This window comes from Giraffa tippelskirchi, chromosome 1, assembly GCF_054371585.1.
Source record: "Giraffa tippelskirchi isolate mGirTip1 chromosome 1, T2T-mGirTip1v1.2.pri, whole genome shotgun sequence".
NCBI classification, from domain to species: Eukaryota; Metazoa; Chordata; class Mammalia; order Artiodactyla; family Giraffidae; genus Giraffa; species Giraffa tippelskirchi.
Window position 1 is genome coordinate 172,205,594 of NC_137275.1, and position 24,423 is coordinate 172,230,016.

At 42.1% G+C, this 24,423-nt stretch overlaps 1 protein-coding gene across 5 annotated transcripts in view; it reads right to left on the bottom strand.

The window, feature by feature from the left end:
- GNAQ (G protein subunit alpha q) overlaps positions 1-24,423 on the bottom strand; it is a 469,675-nt gene that overhangs the window by 307,318 nt on the left and 137,934 nt on the right. For 2 of the 5 annotated variants that reach the window (XM_081506056.1, XM_081506094.1), the window contains one exon: positions 23,644-24,155. The exons of 1 other annotated variant lie outside the window; for it this stretch is intronic. Coding sequence is in view for 1 of the 4 variants with exons in the window: in XM_081506013.1 (XP_081362139.1) it covers positions 4,820-4,955 (136 nt within the window). In the remaining 3 variants the exon portion in view is untranslated. Of the gene's footprint in view, positions 1-4,819; positions 5,029-23,643; positions 24,156-24,423 lie in introns of those variants that run through there. 2 more of the 5 variants (XM_081506077.1, XM_081506013.1) reach the window with 2 other exon arrangements.

Consider the following 24,423-nt stretch of genomic DNA (forward strand, 5'->3'; position numbering starts at 1 on the left):
TATAAAGTGCAGCTGGGTTGTTTGGTTTTTTTTTTTTAATGAAAAAGAGGCTATAAAATTTATTTGTAACAAAATGGCTACTAAATTATTCTGATTCTCCTTCTTAAGTTTACCTAAAAATATCTGAATAGATACATGCTAGATAACTTCATTGTTCAGTAGAGTTGAAATCTGCCCCCAAAATTCCCATATGAAGAAATAATACATTAATACATAAGTACGAGATTGGCAGTTACATGGTAGATCCAGACAATGAATCTACATGGTTCAATGCAAAAGTCTTACTCTGAAGGCTTTGTTATTTGGTCAGAGCTACAGTTTTGATTTTTATGAGGGAGGCTGCCACTTTACTCTTCGGATACAAACTATAAATACTGTTTCCAAAAAAAATAAAATAAGGAAAGAAAAAAAAGAAGAAATGCATTCAAACATATCCTGACGTTTAGAAACATGTTCAACACTTGGAAGCTAAAAGAGTAGCAAAAATAAAATTGGTTGATCTTAAAGCAGCCTCATTATGGTATTTCCAGGGAGATTCTGTTATTAGGGCTACTTAGAAGGAAGCTTTCATTCTGCAGTTCATTCTGCTTAGAAGGAAGCCATCCTAGACAGCTGCTAACCTCTAGGTTAACTTGGGCAATCAACACCCCCATCCTTGACTGAGTGAACTCTACAGAGGGGTGGTGGGGTGGGTGTTTTTACCCAGACCTGTATGAATGAACTCTCCACATACTCTAAATTTGTCAGAACACTCCCAACCTTCCAGGTACCTTCCTGCTCTGTAACTGTTCAGTTTTCAGTACAAATGTATATTGCTCAAATTAAAATCATTCTTTCTACAATTCCTAAAAGTTAACCATTGTGGTTCTTCTCATGTAATTATATATAGGTAAATTGTAAAAATCTCTTCAGTCACCACCTGTGCTCTAGAGAATTTAAAAATTCACTCTAGTGAGTGTGTCATGGAGAAAAGTAGATGGCAAAAAGATGAGAGGGTTAAGCTAGCTTCTAGACAAAAAAAGTAATCAAGATATGGTATGATTTCCTTTTTTTTCCTTTAAACATTCATATTTTAAACACGATTGTTATCATTCCCAAATGCAACCAGCACAGAACTGTAATACACTGGTTCACTATGCAATAAAATATCTTACATTAACTCTTCCGATCCCAAAACTAATTTGTAATCAATTGGCTTAAAGAGTTGCATATAGTTATTTTCAAAGGTCATGATTTCCTCTGCCACAGAATAAAAACTCTACATTTCTCCATGTCTCTATAATGTCTTCACTATTTTATGGTCCCAATTTCTATTTAGGAAGATTATAAAGAAGCTTACTTATTCAATAAATACTTATTGAGAGCACTCTATGAGTTAGAGATTGTGCTAGAAGCTGGGATTTTATAGTGTGCAACAGGGAATCTGTCCCTATCCTCCTAAGCTTCCAGTCTAGAATAGGAAGAAAATTTCCAACCACATTTGTAATTCAGTTAGAAGAGCAAGAACATATATTCTTTCATCTAAAACTGGCCTAAACTTTGCCTCTTCAGTAAGTGGAATCCAATCAATAAAAAAAAACAGCAAAATCTTTTTTGCTAATCTTTCTATTTGATGATGACGATCTGAAGAGTAAAGAGTTTAAAACATGTAAAAGAAGAACATGTTAAAGGAGAGAAAAAATGTATCTTTAAGAAGCTGAAATTTTCAGAAGAATATCGTTGACCAGAAGCAGGCATTCAATGGCACTTGTTTTATCAAGACTTAAAGACACATTATATTAAATAGTGTGACCTACGTACCACCAATAGAAATATTTAGTTAATATTCATAAATATTAATTAATTAAAGGAAGCAATGTATATTACATCTAGGAAGTATATAAAAACTTCAGATTAAAATATTCTCTTGTATATGTAGACTACAGTTTTCTTTGATGTGTCTAAGAAAATAAATACTAACATAAGTTGAATTCAGAAAACGAATAAAGAAAACAATTCAAAATTTAATATATTTTATGACAATAGGTTTCTCAGTTCACTTTTTTAAAAATAAGCATCAAAATAAGTAAGTATCATGGAATTTGAAACATATTGGCATAATTGCTGGATATGTATCAAGGCAGCCCAAATTTCACTGCCATGCTTTCATCTAGGCAGGTTACCATTATTTTCTCTAATTTCTTCACAATATAAAATTAGCTAATTATGTGAACTAACAAGGGGCTCCTGCCAAATACACCCATTTTCCTTAAAATGGCGTCATGCTTTGAACTAAAATTTACTTTGAAAATACTTTGACATTGAATTTCATTTAAATACAATGGCAATTCCTCAATTTAAATAAAGTAGTTAAAAATATTGGTGAATCTTTTGAAGGGCCTCATTTATATGAATGTGCACTCATCAAAGCAGCACATCAGGTATTCCTCAAAAGGAACTCCTCCTGATACCTTCCCTGATTCAAGTCAACCACCACTCCTCTTCTGGATTCAAAAATCACGAGCACACACACAAATCTACAGTGAGTATACAGCACTGACTACATAGTATAGGTGCTGCAGTAGTTATGTTACAAAAGCAACATACCCAGAACATGAAGCTGTAGTAGACCTTACATGATGTCTAGGGATTGGGTTTCTAACAAAAAGTTGTATAGTTTTAAAATGCTAATAAATGTATGTGCTAAACTGATGTCCTATTTTTCTACCACTTCTAATAGGCCATATTAGGGGGCTGGGGTGAGGCTGTATTAAACCTTAGTCAAAAATCTAATAAGGGGAGAAAAAAAGTTTTCCACACTACCACTTCAGCGGTAAAATTGTTTTACTTTAGTTTTTGTCCTTATAAAATTATCTCCAAGTTCATTTTTTAAAGCACAATATGTTATTTAAGTCCACAATATGTAACTAAGCATCCATCTATGGGTATTTCCCCCGAAGTCCTCCTTCTAGACATTCAAACCTAGGCCCTCAGACAGACAAATTCCCTGAGCTCTAATTCAGCTGCTAAGAACCCAGGGCTGCCACATTTCAGGCAATGGGGTTGGCCTGAGAGACCTCAAACGCCCTTTTCACAGCCAAACAAACAAATACTCTACACAGGGCAAAAGAAAAAGAAAAACCATCCTCAAGTCTCTCTAAAACACATGCTTTTCCCCTTAATCATGCACTTAAACTCCATTCGTGTCTCCTGCCCACTCTAGTTTCTTCTCAATCTTGAGAATTCAGAAAACATTCAACTATACCTTTTCAGCCATGAGAAGTAGCTCAAAATGAGAATAAACATTTAAAATAAAAAGATCTTCCTTTTGCAATTGCAGTTTTCCCCTTCCATGGCTTCATTCCCTAAAGCCCGCCCCTTTTATCCAGGGTTTGCCTTCTGTTCTTTATAAACATGTGCACATTTATCTAATCTGGTTTCAAAATGAAGACATTAAGCATGGCATGTGAATTAACCATTTCTAACTATTCATGATCATTATGTTTTGTTCCTTCTTGTAAACGATCCAGTACATAAGCAGTTCCCTCCCAAAGGCAATTGGTTCCTTGAACCAGGAGACGGAATGCTCAAGATAAGAAGGAAAATGCATGCTTCTCAAATCAGAATTGACAATATTCTCTTCTTCCAGCAATGTCTGAGAAACCTATTTATTATACACGCAAATACCCAGAACATGAGTGCAGACATTTTTCAGGCCTGTTACTGCAAAGCTGTTCTTCCTAACACAATAGCTCAGAGTTATGTCGCGTTGGCCTGAATGTTGATTCTGAACGTTCTCTCAGAGATAATAATCAATAAAATTCCTAGTGGAGAAATGGCATTTTCTTGCTAACTTAATGTGAAGGCAGAATAGTGGGTTATTTTTTAGAGATTAAAGGGGCATTTTTTGCTGTTCACTTCCCGTTTTCCTTCTAGCCCAGATTCCAAAGATATTAAAATGCTGTCCGTTTTAAACAAAAGGTTTCTATTTGTTTCCATGAGAGTAATTGAGAGGCTGTACTGGCAACTATTGTGAATTCAGGCCTACATCTGGGTTGCCACATTAAACAAAAGATACCCATCGCTGTCAACAACCACACAGCACAACCCTCCCGTATCCTTCATCTTTATCTGGAAGGGATGGTGGAGACAAGAAACACGCCTGTCACCACTAAGAAACTCTTCTGGGTCCCTCCTTTCGGTGGTCTGGTGGCTAGAGAACAGCACTCGTGTGACACATATATAGGCTCACCTCCCCGCTCCCGGAATATGTTAGCCCCCTTTCTTCGGAGAGCCAACCACTCGGCTCCCTCATCATCACTCCTTGGAGAATCCAGTCGCCAGTCTGCCCACCGTTCCACCATTCGCTCCCGACCCCTAAAAGCACTGATAAAAGATGCACACAGGCCACCCCACCGCACGCCCTGGCTCCGCTTGACACCTAAGGCCACACGCACACACAGTTCTCCGCTCCACCACCCCACGGGGCGCCGCGGCCACGACACTGGAAGTTCAACCCTCCAGCCCACCTTCCCACCCGCGCTTCTCCCCGAAGCGATTTGCCATTCAGCAGATGCACAGCAGACAAACGCGCACCCCGAGTGCATAGCCCTCGGGGCTACCGAGAGGGACAAGCCGAGGCCCTGGGCAGAGCAGCCGCGACCCCTCTGCGCGCGCCCGTGTCTGCACGCGCGCGCGCGCGCCCTTCAGGGTGCGGGTAGTGGCCGGGGCCGCGCCCGGGGAGGGCAGGGGTAAGCCGCCCGGGGACTGGGGGTGGTGGGCGGGGGGGCGCAGAGGTCCGGCGGGAGGGCCCGCTGAGTACGGCCGCGGCGGTACTCACCGAGCAGCAGCAGCTTGAGCTCCCGGCGGGCGTCCCTCTTGTCCCTGCGGAGCTGCCGCTCAATCTCGTCGTTGATCCTCCGAGCTTCCTTGGCCTCCTCGCTCAGGCAGCACGCCATGATGGACTCCAGAGTCATTCTTCCAAAGTGCCTCCGCTGCAGCCCCGCCGGCACCCCCTGCTCACACGCGCGCACACACACCCTCCCGCCCTCGCTCCCCCGAGGCAGCGGTGGCCGCCGAGCCCCCGCCGCCCGGGCGCGCGTCCGGGACGAGCTCGGGGAGCCGCCGCGGGGGCCGCGGCCAGGGCCGGGGCCACCAAGTGGGCCGGGGGTGCGGCGGGTGGTGGCGGCTCGGGCTACCGGGAGGAGCGAGGCCGGCGCGGGAGGCGGCCGCGGGCGCTGGCTCGGGGGGGCGCGCTAGGGAAGGCCGCCGCGCCCGGCCTCCCTCAGACGCCCGCGCCTCCTTCCCCGGGAACAGGCGGCCCGCCTCGCCCCCCGCGCCGCCGCCGCCGCCGCCGCCGCCGAGGCTCCCCTAAGCCGTGCGCCCGGCGGCGAGAGCACATCCACCGGGGCGTCCCCGCAGCGAGCGGTCGCCGACGGCTCCCCGCGCCTGGCGCGCCGGCTCCTAGCTGCCGCCTGACACGGCTCCCGGGCGCCCTCGGCCCTGCCCGCGCCCACCGCCCGGCTCGCGCGCAAACCCGGCTCGCCGGCCCGCCCGCCCGGCCGCCGCGCGCTCCTCCGCCTCCGCCAGACGCCCACCCCCGGCCCCGATTGCCAGGCGCAGAGCGGCTGCTCAGTGCTCGCCCTCCCCCTCGCCACACACACACATTTTCTTCTTTCTCTGAACTGGAGCACAGATCCGGGAGGGAGGCGGCGGCGGCAGAGGGAGGAGGTGGAGGGAGGGGACGGGCGCGGGAGGAGGAGAGCGGGAGGCGGTGCCTCCCGGCCCCTCCTGGAAGGCTTTCCTGGGCTCGCAGCCGCCGCGGCGCGCCTCCCAGTGCGGCTTTCGCTTCGTTCGCGCCGCTCCCTCGCTGAGCCGGCCCCCTCGGGCTCTGCGGGCGCCTCCTGCTCCCGCGCCCTCGGTCGGGCTCGCGGGCTCAGCGGTCACGGCCGCCCCAGGCGGGAGGCGGGGCCGGGTCGCCGAGGCGCGGACAGAGCCGCCGCCAACCTGCCGCTGCCGGCCCGCCGCCCGGGCGTGGTAAACCGAGAATATGGCGGCCTCCGCCAGCCGGCTGCCCACTGCCTCCGGAACGCAGCCGCGGCTTCTCCGGGAAGGCGGGGATCTCGGCCCCGTAAGCCCCCAGCACCGGCCGTCCCGCGAACACCCGCCCGGTTCCCCCGAAGGCAGCCTGGGCGCTGGCGCCTCCCGCCTCCCGCTCTGGGGCAGCGCGGAGCAGATCCGTGGGGCGGCTCTCCGCCTAGTTCAGTGTTTTTTCCCGTTCCTATTTCTAAAACGCCATTCGGTTAGAAAGTATGTCCCGTCACCTCTGATCCAAGTTGAGTCGTAGAAAATAATATACACTCAACCGTGCAGTGCGACTGGGGGAGGACACGGGATTGTCACTGTCTCGCAGAGGGGCAAGGGAGACTTACTAAGTGGAACTATCCACAGAGTTCCTGGAGACAGAAATCTAAATCCTGAGCAGAAAAATAAAGCGGCCCAGTTTCCAAGAGCCTCCTGCTAGCTTCCAACTTTTCATGCCACTGGAGTTGTTTTTGTTTTCTTCTTACAAGCTTTCCTCTTGTTTTTGAAAAAGGCACACGATATTTAACAGCCAAGTAATCGACTTCACCATTCTAGACCAAGATGGAATTATGATTTATGAGAAAATGCAAAATAATGTGAAATAAGGGTAAAGGAAAGAATGAAAGAAAAATGGGAAAACCAGGATCGCCACAGCAAAATTCCATTCTGGTATTTTGTTTTTCCACTTTCGCTTGAGGTAGTTTACTTTAAAGTGTGGTTTGCTTATATTTTGTTGTAACATGTGACAGCCAAAAAAAATCCTTGCTCGTTCAAATTTTATTTGATCTGATAGCTACAAGAGGTATAACTCATACTGCTTTCTGCCTTAATGGAGCCTGAGAGGAAATTGTATGGTAAGAAAGGAATCCGTTTTTCACATTTTATGTTGTTTCTGAGAAGTCTGTGGTGCAACCTGTTGATCCAGAATGTAAAATAAGGGCATGATTCTACTATTACTGCAGGTCAAGAGTGCATATAGGATTGTCAGATGACAGGTGTGTGACTGCCTTCTTGCATTTGCCATTACCTCCACCCCTATACACACACATACCATGACTTAGATCAAACAAGTCCTCTAGACGTAAGATCTATATTTTAGACTTCCCATTTAAAGGATATTTGGCCTAGAAAATGCAGTTAAACTTAGTTGAATTCAAGGGTGCAGAACCTGCAGAAGAGTCGACTGTAATTAAATTTCGCCTTGGCTAGGAAAGCAGAAAGGACAAACTTCACCAGCTTCACCCCCTTATGTGAATGCTGTGAAATTAAAATTTTAAATTAACTGACTAATTAAACATTGAAATTCAACATGCCAAAATCTTAAATGGCATCAAGGGAAAAAAATTATAAGTTTGCATCCTCTAAATATGTCTATACATGAGTTGCAGAGATAGAAAACATTAGAGAATCAAGTAAAAGTCAGGAATCTTCAAGTAAGTGTCTGGTTTCCCAGCCAAAGATCTAAGATTTTTGAAAATGTCTCCCAACCTGGGCTCTTAACACTTTCAGGTACTCCATTTTGACTGAATTGACCTATTTTTTGATGAACAGAATTAAATTGTTTCAACACATTGTGGAACAATAAAAGTCTATTTTTTCACCCCTGTATGCCTAGCATCAGGGACAGTCCTTGGCATTTAGTAGATATTTGAATGGATTAGACAAATCAAGAGGAGGATGTTCTTTCAAGCACTGGGAATAAATTGGGAAGTAAGGAAAACCAACACTCTACAGTGATAAAGTCGTGTATGAGTGGCAATAAGCAAACAGGAAATTTTCAAGTCTGAGCCCAGATCTATTCAGAAACCTTTGCATATGTATCTGGAAAGCATTTGCCAAGCAAATAGTCACATAACCTAAATCACGCAAACAAAATCCATGTAGAAACTACTGAAGTTGTGACCATATTCTACAAGCAAATATGCTAAAATATTCAACTAAATGTGAATCGTGTTACAAAGTCTCAGTTCATTAAATCAACAAATGTATTCATTGCCTACCATATGTAAATAACTATGATGAAAGTGTAAAAAGAAAGATACCAGGATGAATAAAATATAGTCCTTGTCTTCAACAGGCTTGAAGTCTCAGGGCATTATGTGGCTCTGCACACTTACAATAAAAGAAAATGAAATCAGTTTGTATTAAAGTTGGGATACAAGTAACACTATAAAGGTATGAAAAGGAAGGGATCCTTCTGTTCAAGAGAACTGAAGAAGACTTCACAGGAAAGGGGACATTTGAAATGAATAGGTTTTCAATAAATATGTTTCTACACCACTTAAGAGTAAATCAGTGATTTCAAATCACCCCCAGATAGACAGTGAGAAGATAAACCATTTGGAGAATTCGAAGGCAATTACTGATGGCTGAAAAGCAAACCACAAAACGTAGGAGCAGTGAACACCAGAGGAAAATGGAAAACTGTCACCTCCTCTGTGGCATTCTACCTCCACCATCATGTAACCCTGTTCTCTGGGCACTGGCAAAGAAAAACAGTCAAAGGCACAGTTCAGTCTCCAGGAGTGATGCTAGGGTCAAAGAATGAAAAAGCCACAACCACACTCATAAAAGATGCTCCCCGGGAAGGAAAATCCTGCACTTCTCCTGTTTCCAGAATCATCTAGCATGGCTGCTTCACACCATGCACTGCACCACTGTAATGCCACTGTCATTGTCTATTTCTCTTTCTCATTCTCTTTCACAAGATTGGGAGCTGCTTGAAAGTAGAGATCTTATCTTTCATAACTGTTTTCAGTGCATCCAAAGGAGTGCCTAGCCTGCAATGGATACTCAGTAAGAGATGAATGAACATAATACCAGAACCTACATCAACAACAAATACTCACAGACTGTGCCTGTCACAAGCAGTGCCCCATGCCAGATGCCTGAGGCATACAAAGCCCTTAAAGTCTTCATAATCTATTTGGGCAGGCAATCTGCATGCATAAAACAACAATGTGAAGTGAGAAGCACTGGCTCCTAACCTACAGTATAGAGAATGAATTGCTAGAGGGAATTGGGAAGAAGGAGCAGTTATCCAAGCCACCATGCAAAGCAACCTGAAGAAATAGGGTAGGCACACGATGGCTACCTGAAGGACCAATTAGAAGTCAGCCTAAAGCACTGCAGCTCCTACAAGAGCTGGGAAAGAGCTCCTCTGTTCTGTGCTTGCTGACAAAGCTGGCTGACCAAGGAATAAAAGTGGCCTTGCTTTGGGGGAAGGCAGGCCAGCAGGCCCTGGGAGACTCAGAGAGCTATAAATGGCGCCACCTAGAGGACAGTCTCATAACAGCAGAAAGATTACGGTGTTTCTGGTGCAAGAGGTTCAAGGGTCAACAGGAGGAGAAGGGGGCAACAGAGGATGAGATGGTTGGATATCACTATCTCAATGGACATGAGTTAGAGCAAACTCCAGGAGATAGTGAAGGGCAGGGAAGCCTGGCATGCTGCAGCCCTTGGGGTGGCAAAGAGTTGGACACAACTTAGCGACAAACAAATGCATGAAAAAGAATGCTTTCTTCTGAAAGATAAGATACCCACACTGCAAAGTCACCAGGCAGATATTCTAGATAGAGTAGTTCAGTGACATCTTTCCATCACCACCCTTAGAAATGCATCCAAGTGATCCTCTGTGCTTAGTTGCTCAGTCATGTGACCCCACGGACTGAAGCCTGCCAGGCTCCTCTGTCCGTGGAATTCTCCAAGCAAGAATACTGGAGTGGTAGCCTTTCACTTCTCCAGGGGATCTTCCTGAACCAGGGATCGAACCCAGGTCTCCTACATTGCAGGCAGATTCTTTATCATCTGAGCCACCACGGAAGCACAAATGATCCTCTGAAAGTGAAAGTGAAAATCCCTCTGACTCTTTGCGACCCAGAATTCTCCAGGCCAGAATACAGGAGTGGGTAGCCTTTCCCTTCTCCAAGGGATCTTCCCAATATAGGGATCCAACCCAGGTCTCCCGCATTGCAGGTGGATTCTTTACCAGCTGAGCCAGAAGAGAAACCCAAGAATACTGGAGTGAAAAAAAAGGAAAGCCTATCCTTTCTCCAGCAGATCTTCCCAACCCAGGAATTGAACCGGAGTCTCCTGCATTGCAGGCGGATTCTTTACCAACTGAGCTACTAGGGAAGTCCCCAAATGATCCTCTGGTTCTAATCAAATGTATCTGTATATTTTGTGTTTACTCAAGGGTCGCATTGGGCTTGCCAGGTGGCACTAATGATAAAGAACCCACCTGTCAATGCAGGAGATGTAAGAGATGCAGGTTTGATCCCTGGGTGGGAAGGTCCCATGCAGGAGGGCATCGCAATCCACTCCAGTATTCTTGCCTAGAGAATCCCATGGACAGAGGACTATGGTGGGCTATGGTCCATAGGGTCGCAAAGAGTCAGACATGACTGAAACGACTTAGCATGCACTCACGCAATGTTAGCATTATCACAGGCAGCGGTGAATCTCACAGTGTGAAGGCCATCAAAGGCCCACTGCACTGGAAGGCCCTACCTACAAGGTTGACCACATGGGAGCCATTTTTAAGCTGAGTTCAGTTCAGTTCAGTCGCTCAGTCGTGTCCGACTCTTTGCGACCCCATGAATCGCAGCAGGCCAGGCCTCCCTGTCCATCACCAACTCCTGGAGTTTTCCCAAACACATGTCCATCGAGTCAGTGATGCCATGCAACCATCTCATCCTCTGTCGTCCCCTTCTCCTGCCCTCAATCCTTCCCAGCATTAGGGTGTTTTCCAATGAGTCAACTCTTCGCATGAGGTGGTCAAAGTATTGGAGTTTCAGCTTCAACATCAGTCCCTCCAATGAACAACCAGGACTGATCTCCTTTAGGATGGACTGGTTGGATCTTCTTGCAGTCCAAGGGACTCTCAAGAGTCTTCTCCAACACCACAGTTCAAAAGCATCAATTCTCCGGCATTAAGCTTTCTTCACCATCCAACTCTCACATCCATACATGACCACTGGAAAAACCACGGGCTTGACGAGATGGACCTTTGTTGGCAAAGTAATGTCTCTGCTTTTAAATATGCTATCTAGGTTGGTCATAACCTTCCTTCCAAGGAGTAAGCATCTTTTAACTTCATGGCTGCAATCACCATCTGCAGTGATTTTGGAGCCCCCAAAAATAAAGTCTGACACTGTTTCCAGTGTTTCCCCATCTACTTCCCATGAAGTGATGGGACCAGATGCCATGATCTTAGTTTTCTGAACATTGACTTTAAGCCAACTTTTTCACTCTCCACTTTCACTTTCATCCAGAGGCTCTTGAGTTCTTCTTCACTTTCTGCCATAAGGGTGGTGTCATCTGCATATCTGAGGTTATTCATATTTCTCCTGGCAATCTTGATTTCAGCTTGTGTTTTTTTCCAGCCCAGCATTTCTCATGATGTACTCTGCATATAAATTAAATAAGCAGGGTGACAATATACAGCCTTGACATATTCCTGTTCCTATTTGGAACCAGTCTGTTGTTCCATGTCCAGTTCTAACTGTTGCTTCCTGATCTGCATACAGATTTCTCAAGAGACAGGTCAGATGGTCTGGTATTCCTATCTCTTTCAGAATTTTCCCCAGTTTATTGTGATCCACACAGTCAAAGGCTTTGGCATAGTCAATAAAGCAGAGATAGATGTTTTTCTGGAACTCTCCTGCTTTTTCGATGATCCAGCAGATACTGGCAATTTGATCTCTGGTTCCTCTGCCTTTTCTAAAACCAGCTGGAACATCTGGAAGTTCACAGTTCACGTATTGCTGAAGCCTGGCTTGGAGAATTTTGAGCATTACTTTACTAGCATGTGAGATGAGTGCAATTGTGCGGTAGTTTGAGCATTCTTTGGCATTGCCTTTCTTTGGGATTGGAACGAAAACTGACCTTTTCCAGTCCTGTGGCCACTGCTGAGTTTTCCAAATTTGCTGGCATATCGAGTGCAGCACTTTCACAGCATCATCTTTTAGGATTTGAAATAGCTCAACTGGAATTCCATCACCTCCACTAGCTTTGTTCGTAGTGATGCTTTCTAAGGCCCACTTGACTTCACATTCCAGGATGTCTGGCTCTAGGTGAGTGATCACACCATCGTGATTATCTGGGTCATGAAGATCTTTTTTGTACAGTTCTTCTGTGTATTCTTGCCACCTCTTCTTAATATCTTCTGCTCTGTTATGTCCATACCATTTCTGTCCTTTATCGAGCCCATCTTTGCATGAAATGTTCCTTTGGTATCTCTAATTTTCTTGACGAGATCTCTAGTCTTTCGCATTCTCTTGTTTTCCTCTATTTCTTTGCATTGATCGCTGAGGAAGGCTTTCTTATCTCTCCTTGCTATTCTTTGGAACTCTGCATTCAGATGGGAATATCTTTCCTTTTCTCCTTTGCTTTTCACTTCTCTTTTCTTCCGAGCTATTTGTAAGGCCTCCTCAGACAGCCATTTTGCTTTTTTGCATTTCTTTTCCATGGGATGGTCTTGATCCCTGTCTCCTGTACAATGTCATGAACCTCTGTCCATAGTTCATCAGGCACTCTATCTATGAGATCTAGTCCCTTAAATCTATTTGTCACTTCCACTGTATAATCATAAGGGATTTGATTTAGGTCATACCTGAATGGTCTAGTGGTTTTCCCTACTTTCTTCAATTTAATGTGGTCCACTGGAGAAGGGCATGGCAAACCACTTCAGTATTCTTGCCTTGAGAACCCCATGAACAGTATGAAAAGGCAAAAAGATAGGACACTGAAAGATGAACTCCCCAGGTCGGTAGGTGCCCAATATGCTACTGGAGATCGGTGAAGAAATAACTCCAGAAAGAATGATGGGATGGAGCCAAAGTAAAAACAATACCCAGCTGTGGATGTGACTGGTGATAGAAGCAAAGTCCAATGCTGTAAAGAGCAATATTGCTTAGGAACCTGGAATGTTAGGTCTATGAATCAAGGCAAATTGGAAGTGGTCAAACAGGAGACGGCAAGAGTGAACGTTGACATTCTAGGAATCAGTCAACTAAGATGGACTGGAATGGGTGAATTTAACTCAGATGACCTTTATATCTACTACTGTGGGCAGGAATCCCTTAGAAGTAATGGAGTAACCATCATGGTCAACAAAAGAGTCCAAAATGCAGTACTTGGATGCAATCTCAAAAACGACAGAATGATCTCTGTTCGTTTCCAAGGCAAACCATTCAATATCACGGTAATCCAAGTCTATGCCCCGACCAGTAAGGCTGAAGAAGCTGAACTTGAACGGTTCTATGAAGACCTACAAGACCTTTTAGAACTAATACCCAAAAAAGATGTCCTTTTCATTATAGGGGACTGGAATGCAAAAGTAGAAAGTCAGGAAACACCTGGAATAACAGGCAAATTTGGCCTTGGAGTACAGAATGAAGCAGGGCAAAGGCTAATAGAGTTTTGCCAAGAGAACGCACTGGTCATAGCAAACACCCTCTTCCAACAACACAAGAGAAGACTCTACACATGGACATCATCAGATGGTCAACACTGAAATCAGATTGACTATATTCTTTGTAGCCAAAGATGGAGAAGCTCTATACAGTCAGCAAAAACAAGACCAGGAGCAGACTGTGGCTCAGATCATGAACTCCTTACTGCCAAATTCAGACTTAAATCAACTGTATAGGAAAGTTGATTTCCTATCCCAAATTCATTTTTAGTAACAAGAATGATATACATTCAAGATTATGACACAATATATAGTCAATTTGTTAATTACTCAATGTATGATACATTAATGAAACACAGCACATGTTGATGAAAAATACATAAGTAATTGAATTATGTTATGCTGCCCTCTCAGTGAATGAAATGGTCTTAATAATCACCTTTATTTACTAATTAGTTACTATCCTTGCAAAATTTTTCAACTTGCCATTCTGAATTTTACTAAGATGTAAGAAATCTAGTAGATTTCCCAGGTGGCACAGTGGTAAAGAATCTGCCTGCCTGCCGATGTAGGAAATGCAAGAGACTCAGGTTCAACCTCTGGATCAGGAAGATCCCCTGCAGAAGGAAATGGCAACCCACTCCAGTGTTCTTGCCTGGAGAATACCATGGACAGAGGAGCCTGGTGGGCTATAGTCCATGGGGTGGCAGAGAGTTGGACATGACTGAGCACACTAGCACAAGAAACCTAATGGATTTTCAGTCTTAAATAGGAATATAAAATATCTCTTTCTGACCACAAAGTTAAATGTAAAGGTATCTCTCATTCATTTTTTCTTTCTTTTCCTATCTGTTAGGCCTACCAAAATCTATTTGAGCCACAAAATTTCCAAGAGCCCTTTTCCAAATTTGTCAATGTATTTCCATCTCTCCATTCTTATACAAATTCCATTTTTTTGTGTGGTCAATTTTTTTTTTTTAATTAGTGCTTCCCTGGTGGCTCAGATGATAAAGAATCTGCAGGCAATGTGGGATACCAGGATTTGATCCCTGCGTCAGGAAGATCCCCTGGAGGAGGGCATGGCAAGCCACTCCAGTATTCTTGCCTGGAGAATTCCATGGAGAGAGGAGCCTGGTGGGCTGCAGTCCATGGGGTCGCTAAGAGTCGGACACAACTGAGTGACTAACACACACATTTTTTTAAAATTAGAGTGTAGTAGATTTACAATGTTGTCATAATTTCAGGTGTACAGCAAAGTGATTCATATATATATATATATGTATACACACACACCACATCTTCTTTAGCCATTCATCTGTCATTGGACACCTAGGTTGCTTCCATCTCCCCTATTGTAAACAGTGCTGCTGTGAACACTTGGGTGGATGTATCTTTTTGAATTAGAGTTTTCTCTGAATATATGCCCAGGAGTTGGATTGTGGACCATGTGGTAACTATATTTTTAGTTTTTTGAGGAACTTCCATACTGTTTTCCATAGTGGCTACACCCATTTATATTCCCACCAACAGTGTTGGGGGCTCCCTTTTCCCCACACCCTCTCCAGCATTTATTGTAGATTTGTTTTAAATGATGGCCATTCTGACTGGTGTAAGGTGGTACTTCATTGCATTTTTGACTAACATTTCTCTAATAATTATTGATGATGAGCAGCTTTTCGTGTGCCTGTTGGACATCTGTATGTCCCCTTTGGAGAAATGTCTATTTAGGTCTTCTGCCCATTTTTTGATTGGATGGCTTGTTTTTTTTTTTTTGTTACTGAACTGTAGGAGCTGTTTGTATATTTTCAAAATTAATCCCTTGTCAGTCTCATCATTTGCAAATATTTTCTCCCAGTCCATAGTATGTCATTTTGTTTTGTTTATGGTTTCCTTTGCTGGACAAAAGCTTATAGTTTCATTAGGTTCCATTTGGTCTTATACAAATTCTTAAGAACTTATTTGTGGTGAGTACTTTCAACACTATGGAATGGGACCTAGGATAGACTAAAGTGAGTGAAGTACTTTTATTTTTTTGCCATGGGTTCCAGTATGGCTCGGCAGAGAACTATTGGTGATTTTCCCTTTATTTAAAATTTTTATAATTTGTTCTTCATGGATTTTTGTATTAATTACTGAGTTTTTTGGTACTCTCTTAAATTTTGCAGCCAAGACAAAAGGCTTACTTGCCTTACCCTATCCTGGCTCTGCTATGGAAGTTATATATGAGTTGGTGTACAAGTGGGAGATTTTTCACTCCCAGGAAGGAATGAGCTGTGGAAAGTTATCTACTTTTTACAACTTAAAAATATCCAAGATTTCTGCATGTGACACTGGAACAAGAAAACTGGGTTGAAAAGTCATTGATCATCCAATGGAAGTAGAAGCTTCCACAGAATACCTTAAAGCACATTGTATTAGGAAAATCAAACCCCCCAAAATGATGAGAAAATACAGGAAGAAATCACATATTTTAGGTTCACTATTGGGCTACATTAAAAAGTGAAGATTGTAGAATAAGGAGAGTTAAGAAGCCATGTGATCTAGGGACATTTTTTTAAATTTATTTTTAATTGAAGAATAATTGCTTTACAGTATTACATTGTTTTCTACCCAACATTAACATGAATCAGCCATAGGTTTACCCATGCTCCCACCCCCTTGAACATCCCTCCCCATCCCACTCCTCTAGGTTGTTATGGAGCCCCGGTTTGAGTTCCCTGAATCATACAGCCAATTCTAGGGAATTTTTTTTTTTAAAATCCTGGAATCATCTCTTTAAAATGAAGCATACTGGAGAGCCAATCTATAAATCTATAAATAAGTCAATCCATTGATGGGGGGTAGGGTGTATAACATGGAATCCCCACACTTCCTCCTCTTTCCTCGTCCCTCAGGCTGTTTTCAAAACCTCTGCGCTAATCCAGTTGGCACATTTTACAAGGTCATACCTAGAAGTTCTATAAATTGATCCAGGTTCTCCAACCAGGAAGTGACTAAAACAGAACTAGACCTTGGGTTTCTCATCCTCAGTTTTCTATTCCCTATGCCGCCAAAACTGAAGGAGGTTTGGAAGAAGTTGCATTTGGCCTCCAACTTTCCTGGTCTCAGAATTTGTCATGTTTTGGGAAAGAATATATAGTTCACTTAGTCTTTTATCTTTATTCTCAGGAAGCCTATAACCTACTGATAATAAATCACAGCACCCTTGCAGGAGTATTCACATTTTCAACTAGATCAAAGCTCTGGGTAAAAGTGTGGTTCTGACCCTTGGCTGCACATTAGAATCACCTGAGGAGACTTTAATAATACTAGATGTTGAATTCTCATCTCACATATTCATATTTAATTGGTTTGGGGTAAAGCTTAATATATTTTTGGTATTTTTTTTAATGCCCCAAAGTATCCCAATGTGCCAGCAAGATTGAGGACTGAGTTATAGTAATAAAGCTAATTATATATGTGTAGACCTCAGCCAGTAGATGAATAGTTAGCCATAATTACCTACTGCAGCTGGGAAGTAAGGCCAGTCCTGACTAACACAGCGGCAGTACTAGGTTCTATGCTGACATCACTGAACCAAGCCAGCCCCTCCCCCATCAACTGTCTCATTAGGACTTTGCTGCTGCTGCTGCTGCTAAGTCCCTTCAGTCGTGTCCAACTCTGTGCGACCCCATAGACAGCAGTCCACCAGGCTTCTCCTTCTCTGGGATTCTCCAGGCAAGAACACCGGAGTGGGTTGCCATTTCCTTCTCCAATGCATGCAAGTGAAAAGTGAAAGTGAAATCGCTCAGTCATGTCTGACTCTTAGCGACCCCATGGACTGCAGCCTACCAGGCTCCTCCGTTAGGACTTTAGACATTTTTAAAAATTAATTAATAAATTAGTTTAGGCTGCACTGTGAGACATGCAGGGTCTTAGATCTCTGACCAGGGATCGAACCCATGTCCCCAGCAGTGGAAGTGCAGAGTTCTAACCACTGAACCACCAGGGAATTCCCCCTTTAGACGTTTTTAAATTTCCCTTTTCCTCTCATTATATTCTTAAAATCTTTATCAATGTTGATTGTCCTGGGAAGGGAGGAGGCTCAGAAAATACAGGAAAATACATGGAAGAAAATTAATATTACCCATAACCCTACCACCCAAAGATAACCCTTGTTTACATTTTTTGTTTGATCTTGAATCTTTTCTATTCAGACAGATAGACATGAAATTATTTAAAAGTTAAGATCATAGTGGACATAATACGTATTTATTTTTTAATTTGTACAGGCATATGGAAAATGCTCAAATAGGATGAAATTTTACACAAGAAGTGAATCTCCCCTCCCACTGCCTACCCACCTCTCACCTCCTCAGAGGCAACCAGTGTTACTAGTTCTATGGAAGACTTCCAGAAATATTGATAGCTATATCCTCTAGTTACAAAAATTGTTGCATACTACACAACCTATTCTATAATTTGCTTTCTTTACAATACATCTCAGAGATGGGTCCATGGCCTTCACCTTTCTTCTTGACCCTGCATAGTTTTCCAGTGCAGATTCCCTACAATTTCTTAACCAGTCCATTATTGGTGAGTATTTGTTTCCAATGTTCTGCTACTTTTATAATAAATATTTATTTATGTGTTTAGTTCTTTGTTCTTCCCTTAAATTTTTTTCATTTACTAAAAATACTTCAAAAATCATGCTAATGGTTTCTGGGCCTTCCATTGTGTGAATTTATAATAATCTATTCAAATAATACTGAACTGTTAGACATCTATGTTGTTTCCATTTTTATCATCATGAATGATGATGTAATGAACAATCCTTACATATAAATCTTTGTATCTCCATGTCCCTAGAATAAATGAAACAGGGTATAACTATTGGTCCAAAGGACATACTCTACTTAAGGTTTTTGACATAGAGTGCCAAATTGTTCTCCAGAAAGTTCATAGCAACTTCTATGAGTAATATATTAAAAGTTTCGTTTCCACATCTTTAAACTACAGTTACTGACTTTCAAATTATGGGATTGGCCCACTCTAATTTGAAAAGATACATGTACCCCAATGTTCATAGCATTATTTACAATAGCCAAGACATGAAAACAGCTCAAGTGCCGTTAATAGACTATTGATTCAAGAGGATGTGGTGGGTTTGTGTGTGTGTATGTGTGTGTGTGTGTGTGTGTGTGTGTGTGTGTGTGTGTGTGTATGAAATGGAACATTACTCAGCCATTAAAAAGAATGAAATAATGCCATTTGTAGCAACATGGATGTACCTACATAATATCATGCTAAGTGAAATAAGTCAGACAAAGACAAACATTATATGATATCACTTATATGTGTAACCTAAAGAATAATACAAATGAATCAATGTATAAAACAGAAATAGGCTCACAAACATAGAAAACAAACTTATGGTTAGCAAAGGGAACAGGGAAGGGAAAAATTAGGAGTATGGGATTAACAGATATAAACTACTGTACATAAAATAGATAAACAACAAATAAGGATTTCTTGTACAGCACAGGGAATTATTTTCTGTATCTTGTAATAACCTATAATGGAAAATAATCTGAAAATGTATATATATATATATATATATAACTGAATCACTTTGATGTATACCTGAAACTAACATAATATTGTAAATCAACTATATTTATAAAACAATGATGATAATAAAAAAGTATTAGAATGGAAAATAAAATTATGGGATTGGCTTGGGCTCAAAATACTTGTGATTTATTATCTAACTGTAATCTTTCTTCATCATTATGAAATACTCTGAGGCTTTAATAATTTCAGAGATTTTTTTAATAGACATATGCATCTGTCTAACCACAACAAACACTATCTTAACTGAATATTAAGCCATGTAGATAACTACATTTTAGAAACTCGAAAGCCATCCATTTTATTTTAGGGAGTTCAAATAAAACCCATCATTCAGAGAAAAGCCTTCTTGGTAGTACACCCAAAATATTCCAGACTTTAACACAAATCTACCATATCCCTAGTTTGGATACATCTTGAGCTTGTTCTATATGTATTTCCAAAACTTCATTCTGAAGATGCAAAATCCCCTTTTAACTCTTTGTGTCTAGGGGTAAATAGTTTGTAAAAAGTAAATAGAAGTTCTATAGGCTGAGCCTTCACTTTGATTCACAAGGAGTCCAAGGGAAGGATCAGTTTGCTTAGCTTCATGAGGATTGGACCTCAACAGTGACATTTTGCAGGGATCAAGGAAAGGATGTTACCAATTAGTGAGGGAAAAAATGCTCCCTAGGAAGAGAGGAAGTCCTATTTAATATCTACTTAAGCTATCTATTTAATAGGCAACATGCTACGCATTTGCCACTGTATTTGTAGGGAAAGTCTTCAAATAAATTACATTTCAATTGATTTTTTAAAAATAAGAGCTAGATTAACTGAGGGTGAAGCGATTTCACAGGAACTCTTTCAACCATTCAGTGCTTAAATCTTTTTAAAGTCATCACACATCACTTCTCTTGGACTCTATGTCCTGCCAAGTGATTAATATCTAAAGGTCTAGAATCACTCAAATGCACCTAAATTATAGTTAGAATTTACCTGACGTACATGCCTTACAAGATTTTTTAGTTGAGCCTGCCTGGAGAATTTTGAGGCATGTGGTGGAATGTCAATGAGATGGCAGATTGCTCAGATGCATGTGGTTGGCTCTGAAATGCCACCTAACCATGACACTATGCCAAAGGTATTTATTTCAGTGTACATTTTTCCACAAGGATGGGTGCAAGGCTGCCAGTTCCACTAACTGCACTTCCAGGACTATAGATTCTAAACTTCTTCAAGGCAGGAACAGAAAAAGAAAGGTTATCTGAGGATTCGAGAATCATTCTCTTCTCTTCATTGAAGTAAGAGGAGTATTTCAATACAAGGTTGATCCACAGGGGCTTGATGACTATAAGGAAGGCAGAATATTGATAAAATGGCAGGAAAACAATTCATGTCTCCTCAATGCATCATATTCAAATGATTTCAATCTTATTTATTCTAAGGACACATTTGTCAACTTAGTAAAATAGAAATATCTTGCAAAGGCTGTGTTATGTCACTGAATAACAATCTCAAACTCTATCACCTAACCATGGGGACCACTCATGGCATGTCTTAGGACTGGAGTTGGCAGGCATCGTATGAGGGTGATAGGGGGAGGGGTGGGCAGTGTAAGGGGAGGATCATACTTTTTTGCCCACTTAAGCCTTACAGATCCTGCTCCAGGTTCTTTCTGAGGCTGTTTAGTATTACTCAGTGTCCAAGAATTGGAGCTATATGAGCTCACGGTTCAAATAACCCCATTTATTCCTTTCATCATTTTTATTCATTCACTCATATATTTAACCAATTCCCATTTTGCAGCAAGTCAGGATACAGAAAGAGGAAGAAGACTGTGATTGGAAGGACTGGCATCAGGACTGGGAAAGTTGGCCACAAGGCAGGAAGACTGGAACCTGGTTCTAGTTCCTTGGACAGGCTAAGTCCTCTGGGGAATTAGGTTCAAGGGAGGTTAGCAAAACAGAATTTAGGGGTCGAGACCAAATCTGGTGCACTGCCTCAAAGGGAGTTTTGCACAATGTGGTATATCGCTTATGCCCAGACAGTAGAGCTGGTGCTGATCCCCAGAAAGTCAGGCTCAATTGTAAGTCCTGGATTGGTCCTGTGAGTTGAAGATGGACCATTCCTGTGCTGGGGACTCACTGCTATTTGGAGGAAGCAAGCACTGGGCTTCCCTGGTGACTCAGTCAGTAAAAGACTCTGCCAGCAATGGAGAAGACCCAGGTTTGATCTCTGGGTCAGGAAGATCCCCTGGAGAAGGGGATGAATAACCACTCCGTATTCTTGCCTAGAGAATCCCATGGGCAGAGGAGACTGGCGGACTACAGTCCACAGGGTCGCAAAGAGTCAGATACGATTGAGGAACTAACACTTTCACTTACATTCAGGCAGGTGACAATTCTTTCCTTCCCTTTCCAAGCAGGATCTGCTTAACAATTTCCTATTCTAGGTTTAATTAAAACCAGATTCCAACAACTTTAGATTTCTTCAAAATTAATCTTTCATAATTTTTTGTCTATTCATCAAATAAATATTTAAAAAATAATAATCCAAATGGATATATTGTTCTAACACTTTACTCATAGGCAAGTATTCTTTTTAGAAAATAAAATGAAACTTCTAAATTATTAATATTGCTTCTAGAATTATATAGTACACATCTTCAGATATACATTTCTGGAAGCCTCCATATTTTGTTCTGCATGGTAATTGTTAGTACTTAGTAATTTTGTTAAATTTTCTTTTTATAAAGAGAGTAAAACAAAGATGAAAAGGAAGAGAGAAAGAAAGAAGCCATTATGAAAACTGAGGATCCTTAATTGCAAAGAAAGGACAGGAATTATCACCTTAGGGTGTCAGTATAATAGTTTAGACCATGTCCAAAGTAGAAACCATACTTCTTTGCATATTTTATAATATTATTTTCTGATTAGAAAATAACATATGCTTACTATGAAAAATTTGAGAAATATAAAAGTGTATAAAGGAGGATAACAAAATTACTCTGAAGCCCAGCATGGCAAATATTTTTCTATATATCATCTATCTATTTTCTTTTTCTTTAAATCACACTGTGCACCTTGTAGGAACTTCCCCAACCAGGGATTGAACCTGGGCCACAGCAGTGAAAGCCTGGAATCCTAACCAGTAGGCCATCAGGGAACTCTCTATTTCCCTATAAAAAATGTAAATATGATTTTTTAAACAAAGTTAGGATTAGGTATCACATCCCATTTTGAATGTCTGCTCTTTTTACTTAGTAATCTCTTGTTTTTTCTCATCCTTACATATTTTATAACATATTTCTTAATGAGCATTTAATAATTTATAGTCACATTTCTCCCACTGGAGCACATTTTAATCTTGCCTTTTTCTCCTCATTAATGTAAACAGCACTATCACAAACATCCTTGTCAAAATCTTGTGAGTACCTCTGAATTGTCATCCCAGTCAGAAATTTAATGACTGGGACAGAGGAATCAAATCATACTACAGATTATTTTTATGGAGATAATTCAAAACTAGAAGATTAGCAAAACATAAAGAGAGAGGCCTGTTTTATCTTCAACAAATGCCCTAATTCTTACCATCTATAAGACCTGTTCTGTTAGTCCTTACGTCTCATTCCTTCCACCTGGCCGTTCCTGAGACACAGTGTTTACTCTGGAAGGAATGCTACCTGGTAGTACAGGGTAAACAGAGCAGAAGGAGCTAAGACCCAGGCCTGGAACCACCAGAGGACACTGGATGTGTAATGCAGGAGCTGTTCCACCTTCAGACTGGTGGAGAAGTCACAGCTGTGGATCAGATGATGCATCCATGGGACCCAGCGGGATCTGGGGCTGTTCAGTGCTACAGAAGGGAGTTCTAGCAAATGGAATGAGCCAGCTGTGTGCAATCTAGAATGAGTGCTACTGAAGGATTAGGTAGGCAGTCATTATTCGTAAGATCTGTCTGTGAGGTTAGCCAAGGTTAAAGTTCAGAGGCGGGGATGCAGTCTGCAAGATCAGGAAGTGGCAAAGTTTTAACAAGGAAGCAGGGAAGCAGGTCCAGACCTGGGATTATACTTGTGAATGAGAAAATGTTCTGACTTGGGGATCAAATAAATGAATAAATCAACTGGAGTACAAATCCCATTTAGGGCGAGGTGTGTCAGTTAAATCAGGCAAATGACGCGGCAGGAACAAGCAACCCCTGCATCTAAACAGTTTAAAACAACATGTTATTTGTTCCTCATGTCCACTGCATGTCAGCAGGAGGGCTCGAATGTACATCATCCTTACTCCAGAATCCCATAATTACCTGTATTATCTACAGTTGCCACACTGGGGCGAAAGGACTGGAAGTTCAACTTCAGTAATTAAATGGTTTCATTCATATTTTCTTGGCCAGAGCAAGTCAGAGCAAGTCACGTGGCCATGACTAACATCCAGGGAAGAGCCTGGAAGGAGGGGTGAACTTCAAATCTTGACGAGCATTGGCAGTGGCTGCCAGATAATGACCAAAGCTAGGTTCTAAAGAAGAGAGACTATGAGGGGAGGGAAGATTCAAGGTGTCAAACTACCACTTACCTGAATCCTAAGGTCTTCATATGGAATCGACAGTGTGACTCAGGTTTCCGCAGACTGGGGGTCTCGTCCCAACTGACTTGGAGAAGGAGCAGCAGACACATGGTGGACACTGAACTGGGAGGATGGTGCAGGTAGAGAAACCCCAGCCAACAGCTGCTTTCTTGAGCTCATGACTCAAAAGGATGAATTCCAGTCTGTCCAGGCTATCCAGGTTGCCACATAATCTGTTCCTCAAATTTGTACTTTTAGGTACAGTTTTCCCTGCTGTTTGAAAGTAGAGCATTCCTATAAAAACTTTCATAAGCCAAAAGAGTGTGAACAAAGAAGCAATTACCTTGAGACGCATATTGCTAACAGATGCACAAAATGAATCAAGATGAAGCACAGATGCTCACAGACACAGTTCAAAGCTATGGCGGCTGATGCTGAGATGCTGAGTATAGTTCCCAGGGAGGGAGGTTGGCTGGGTCGCTCTCACTGCTCCGGTTGCGTGCTGACTCCATCACAACTCACTATAAAACAAATGTTGAACGATGTTGTCACTTTTCACCTCTTTTGACAAAAATCTTCTAATTTCTTTTGGTACAAAGTAGGTCCTTCATAAAAGTGAGGTGGCTTGAAGTGAATTTCTGAAAAGTAGGGGATACCCATATTTGCTGGCCTATTATTGATAACCCCCTTCAGCAGGGTTGTCATGATTTAGCTCCTATGGGAACAAAAAAGCATTTGTGTGCATCCGGGTATGTAGAAGCAAATGTCAAACAGCTGAATGGCATCATG